This window comes from Drosophila nasuta, chromosome X, assembly GCF_023558535.2.
Source record: "Drosophila nasuta strain 15112-1781.00 chromosome X, ASM2355853v1, whole genome shotgun sequence".
In the NCBI taxonomy this organism is placed as follows: domain Eukaryota; kingdom Metazoa; phylum Arthropoda; class Insecta; order Diptera; family Drosophilidae; genus Drosophila; species Drosophila nasuta.
The window spans coordinates 28792102-28798341 of NC_083459.1; the positions used below are offsets into that span (position 1 = coordinate 28792102).

The window sequence follows — 6240 nt, forward strand, 5'->3', positions numbered from 1 at the left end:
AGTTGCTCATGAATTTTGCATGCGGCAGCTGAATTGCAAAATTATAATTAGGCAACTGAAACGGAAACTGAAACTGAAACTGAGCTTGTTACAGCCAAACACACACGACCAGGTCAAAGGGCAATAAGTTCCCTATCTCTCTCACTCTCTCTCACTCTCACTGTCTCTTGCTCTCTCTTTGCTCCTCCTCAATATCCCTCTCGGAGTGTGTTGTTGCTTCGTATTTTGCCTTTCTATTTCTGTTACGCAGTCCACGCACGTTCGCACATAAAGTTCATTTTATTAGCTGACGTTTCTCCATCCTCTTTGCTCTCGTTCTCTCTCTCTCTCTCTCTCTCTCTCTCTCTCTCTTCCTCTCACTCTTTCTATCTCGCTTGCCAGTGATTCGTTTTTGCATTCTGCTGCCATTTCTAATCTTGTGCTTGATGCGCACTCCAAATGCACAGTGTGACCAGCTCGCTGATTTCAAAATGCACTTTATGTACATGCGAAAATTAACCAACAAAAGAAACTCAAGAAACTTCAACAACACTTCATCAATACCAATTTTATGCACTTTTAATAGTTTCTTAATACAACTGGTACAATTCAAATGTAATTTCAAGTTTTTAACTCTTAAAATGTGAAGCAAATTACCTTTCACTTTTATTTTACATTTCTTCTAGCAACAAAACTTAGCACTTCCTGTCTTAGTTTGGTCACACTGTTTTTAACTCTTTTACTCTTAATTGTTAAGCAAATTGTCTACAATGTTGTAAAGCTGTGACTTGTTATGAAGACGCAAGCTAATTGTGAAAATTTTCCATTTCTTCTAGCAACAAAACTCAGCAGGTTTTGCCTTAGTTTGGTCACACTTTTTTTTACTCTAAAGTGTAAATTAAATTGTCTGAAATATTGTAGAGCTTTTACTTTTTGAAAAATTTGAAAATTATCAATTTGTCAGCAGCACTTTCCTTAAGTTGGTCACACTTTTAAATTTTACAACTCTTAAATGTTAAGCAAATTGTTTAAAATGTTGTTGAGCTGTAACTTTTAATCAAAATGCAAGCCAATTTTAAAAACTTTTCAAGCTTCTTCCACAAAAAAATCTCAACAGTTCTTTGCATAGTTTGGTCACACTGTTTCCGTCGCGTGCCTGATTAGCAAATGGTAAAATTTTCCTTTTGCATTCGGCTTTTTCACAGCTGCCAAAGGCTTTTTTTTTTGGTAATAACTTTTAGTTGAGCTGCCACGCCCCGTTTTGCGTTTGTCGTTAGGCAGGCGGCAAATAAATATTCAATTGCAAATTGCCTGACAGCTTCGAAAAGAGTCTCAGGACTAAGAAGGGAACAGGAGGAGGAGGAGGAGGAGGAGAGGAGGGGAATGTGTGGCCAGGTAAAGAGCTGGCGCCGACAAAATGGACGCGTTCAAATTGCAAATTGCGCTCGTTTACAAGCGAAATAAATGCGAGCTCGCGCCCCGCCATTAGGCCAGCTCCCATTCCCTTTGCCCCGCCCCTCTCGAGGCTAAACAAGGTGGTTAGAAAAATGAAACGTCGTGCCGCAAAAGACAAGTTGTTGGCAACCATTTTTGTGTGTTGCGTGGAAGTTCGCATAATTAGATAAACAGCAGCAAGAGCAAGAACAAAAGCAGCGCAAAGTCTAGCCAAGCCCCCGCAATAAAAGCCCCTCCCCTTCCCTCTTCGACTCACTTACTTACTTACTTACTGGTTAATCCTGGCCAGACATTGTCACAACAAGCTGCTGACAGATGACGCGTCATAAAAGCAGCGACGTCAACAATGCGCCACCAAATGTCTGAGGTTAGGAAAGGTGAACGAGCAAGCACCTGGGAACCACACAGAAAGAGAGAGAGAGAGAAAGAGGTGGAGGGAAAGAGGGGAGGAAAGCGAGGACACAACATGCAATTATACGCAATCAACATAAATCATTCAAATTGCCACAAAAAAGCGAAATGTACACTTTGAATGTGGTCGAGCAAACGAACGTTTTGGAATCGAGCTGAAGCAAGTAAGAAACCTACAATCGAGTGTCCTCGACTATGAGATACCTGCTATGCATTTTGAATAAAAGCAAATCATTGGGAAAACATACAAAATGCTATATTTGGTGTTACATTACATTGTCAGTGCGGTATTATTCTTATTGTACTTATCTCTATTATATACTAAACTATATACGGCTATATTTGATATATTTTCAGTATTTTTTTGGTATATAATGATATGCAAAATTGGTATATGTAGAGCGTAGATTATACCAGATTGTCAGTGTGGGATTATTCTTATTGTACTATTCTTATAATAAACCAAACTACATACCAACGGCTATATGTGGTATATTTGTAGTATTTTGTGGTATGTAAAATATGTCATATTGTCAGTGTGGTATTATTCTTAAATATACCAAATTAATATACTACAAAAATACTAAAAATATACCAAAGGCTATATTTGGTGTATTAATATATTTTTGGTATATGTACAATATACTGCAGAGTGAAAAATATACCAAATTTTCAGCCAAGCTATCATAAATACTGCAGTTATTATTGTCTGTACCCAAAATAGCAACTATAGTTTCAAAATTACGCTTGTTATTCGATTTGTATCGATTTTAGGAAGCGGAAGTGGGCGTGGCACAAATTTGAAACAAACTTCATCTGAGTGTAAACATAAAAAGTGCAAATGAAAAAGAATGATAGTTTTATCTTGTAAAATTTCCAAGATCTGGGTGCTCATACGGATGGACAGACAGGCAGACAGACGGACGGACATGGCTATATCGTTTCAGGTGATCAAGAATATATACATATATACTTTATAGAGTAGAATATTGATCCCTCTGCCTATCACATTCACTTCATGGAGGCACAAATTTATAATACCCTTCTACCCTATGGGTAGCGGGTATAAAAAGAGGAGCAGCTGAAGCTGAACCGAGCAAGTAGACTGTGAAGAGGTGAACGGGGGAGCAGGAGGTGAGGGGGAAGCTAATTTGCAATTGAAATGCCTAAGCCAAGACAAATTTTGTGCGTACGCCAACTCAGAGGCACGGTAGGCAAGGTAGCAACAGAGAAAAGAGAGAGCAAAAAAACGAAGGGACAGCAAAGGACAGGAAAGGACAACACACTGGGACCGCATTACGCATACGCCGCGTTGTCAACAATTTTCAGCTGTGTAGCGTGCGTGTTTCTCTCTGTGTATGGGTGTGTGTGTGTGTGTGTGTGTGTGTGTGTGTGTGTGTGTGTGTGTGTGTGTGTGTGTGTGTGTGTGTGTGTGTGTGTGTGTGTGTGTGTGTGTGTGTGTGTGTGTGTGTGTGTGTGTGTGTGTGTGTGTGTGTGTGTGTGTGTGTGTGTGTGTGTGTGTGTGTGTGTGTGTGTGTGTGTGTGTGTGTGTGTGTGTGTGTGTGTGTGTGTGTGTGCCTTCCGAGTCTGACAAATGCGACAACGGCACGTGAGCCACAAGGCCAAGCCTGTCCAGGCAAATGTCAATGTCGGCATAACAACATTTTATTCAAGCAACAAGAGGCACAAGAAACATACACCTTCCGCTCTCTCTCAGTCTCCCTCCCACATCGCAAGGCAGCAAAAATGTGCTCTTTGGTAATCTATCTAACTATCTGCATCCAAGTATGCGAAACAATTTCTTAAAGACAGGCGACAGCATTTGTGCAGCAACTTGTATTCAATTTAAATCGTTGGAAAAGAATTCTTTAAAAATGAATTACTAAAAAAACATTATAGAAAGTATACAAAAGAAAAATCAGTCTATCTAAACTCTTTAAAGTAATGAGTGAAAACCTTGAAAAATATGAATTAAATAAATTTATATTTGATTTTAACAAAAAAAAAAAAAGTAAGAAAGATATTTGCTACAAATTTTGAATAAAAGCAAAATGGTGTGGTATTATTCTTATAATATACCAAATTCATATACAACAAATATACTAACATGGGCTATATTTGGTATGTTGAAATGGTACTACAATCAAAATATACTAGAAATTAGTTAGCATACTAGATGACGGTATTATTGTCATAGTATTCCTTTAAATATATCGGAAAAATACAAAAATATACCGAAGGCTATATTTGGTATATTTATATATATTTCATATACAACAAATATACTAACATGGGCTATATTTGGTATGCTGAAATCAAAATATACTAGAAAGTAGTTAGCATACTAGATGACGGTATTATTGTCATAGTATTCCTTTAAATATATCGGAAAAATGCAAAAATATACCGAAGGGTATATTTGGTATATTTATATATATTTCATATACAACAAATATACTAACATGGGCTATATTTGGTATGTTGAAATGTTACTACAATCAAAATATACTAGAAAGTAGTTAGCATACTAGATGACGGTAGTATTGTCATAGTATATATCGGAAAAATACAAAAATATACCGAAGACTATATTTGGTATATTTATATATACTAAACATGCCAAATTGTCAATGCGGTATTATTCTTAATGTATTATTCTTACAATATACCGAATTAATATACCGCATATATACTACAAATATATACCAACGTCTATATTTGGTATGTTGATATACTACTTTATTCAAAATATACCACAGAGTACAAAATATACCCGATTGCAGTTGACTTTTTTGCCATACAAAACAATTTCTTAAATATGTTCTTCACTTTTGACCTGATCACAACCAAATTTCCTGTAGTTATTGTTGATCAAGAATTCTTCAATTAAAAAAGAGTAAATACCCCACATAAATAAAACAAACGAGGTTCAGAGTTAGTCAAGTGGCTCAACAGTGAATGTACATTATATATTTTGTTGGAATACAAATGTACATGCGAAATTTAATATCGAAACAATCGTGATCATCGTCGGTGTTGTGTTTTTAGTGTTCGCAAAATTGAAAGCTTGAACTATGAATTTGAAAAATTTGACAAGAGAGCGAAATGCAAGGAAAGAGCCCAAAATGGTGGAAGGGAAAGGGAGTGGAAGGGATTGGATTGGAAGGGAGGAAATCGGGGAATGGAAATGGGGAAAGGGAAAAGGGATCTAGGAAGTGGGAAATAGGACAGGGTTATGTTTTAGGGCAAATGGGAATGACTGTTTTTTTCTTCCTTACGTTTGTTTTGGAAACTATTGTCTTTTTTTTCTCGATTTTTGTTTTTTTTTTTGTTTTGGTTGTGTTTTTCATTTTTGTACTTCTTCGTCTGGTTGAATTGTCGTATTGTTGGTGGATTGTGTGTGTGAGCGGTTAGATGGTTGGATGGATGAATGGAAAATCAACGTGCTCCTCTCACTCGTGTGTTCTGAGTTCGCCTTTCAATCATACAGCTGCGGCTCCTCCTCCTGATCCTCGACATCGACATCAACGGGCGGACCAAAGATGTGGGTGAACGTCAGCTGCGTGTATGCGATGACAGCCGAGGGACACAGGCCCAACGCCTCCTCGAGCGTTACCCATTTGGAGATCTCGTCGCCGGGACAGACGACATGCATGTAGACAATCTCATCGATCACCGCATGGCTGATGATCGCCATCGGACTGCTGCTGCCATTCGCATTGGTCAAGGTTGTTGGATTCAGATTGATAACCATCTTCAAGTCAAGTCGAGTCCAGAGCTAGAGCCAAGCCAAAGTTCTATCCAAAGTAGCTATCACGAAAAATTGGGGAGTGAATGATGTTTTCTCTCTCTCTCTCTCTCTCTCTCTTGCCACTCGCTGGGTGTTATGTGGTGAGTGGGTGCCTCTTGCTGCACTCACACACACACACACATACAGAGACACACACACACACACGCACACACAAATCTGGTTGTGAATTTGAGTTGCTTGCTGTATATCAATGTTCAGACTTTATTTGTTGTATTTTGTTTAGATGTTGAGTCAAACACATTCACCCAGCCTGACACTGCCCAGCAAAGGCAACTCAGCTAGCTAAACTGAGTTTCCGAATTATCATTTCAATTCATGTTGTTGAGCTGAATTTTGAGGACACTTTCTGTCTTCCGAATATTCGAACAATTTCTTGAGTCGCATGCAAAGAGATCGGATTCTTTTATACTTCCAATTCATTCTGAATACATACTTTCCCATTTAAGCGATTCTCATTTTTGTTTACTCATCTGTCTATTCATTCTCATAACTAGGCTGACTCCTGTTAATTAATTCTTGCTGTTCATTTCGCCTATCGATTGCTGTATTTGAATTCTCCTGTCAATCAATCCTGTCGATCGATC

At 38.0% G+C, this 6240-nt stretch overlaps 1 protein-coding gene across 1 annotated transcript; it reads right to left on the reverse strand.

Annotated features, from left to right (window-relative positions):
* Positions 1-4779: 4779 nt before the first annotated feature.
* Positions 4780-5906, reverse strand: LOC132795780 (uncharacterized). Its single transcript, XM_060806666.1, has one exon. It carries the CDS (start codon positions 5597-5599, stop codon positions 5324-5326), a length of 276 nt encoding a protein of 91 aa, XP_060662649.1. The 5' UTR covers positions 5600-5906; the 3' UTR covers positions 4780-5323.
* Between the last annotated feature and the right edge of the window lie 334 nt (positions 5907-6240).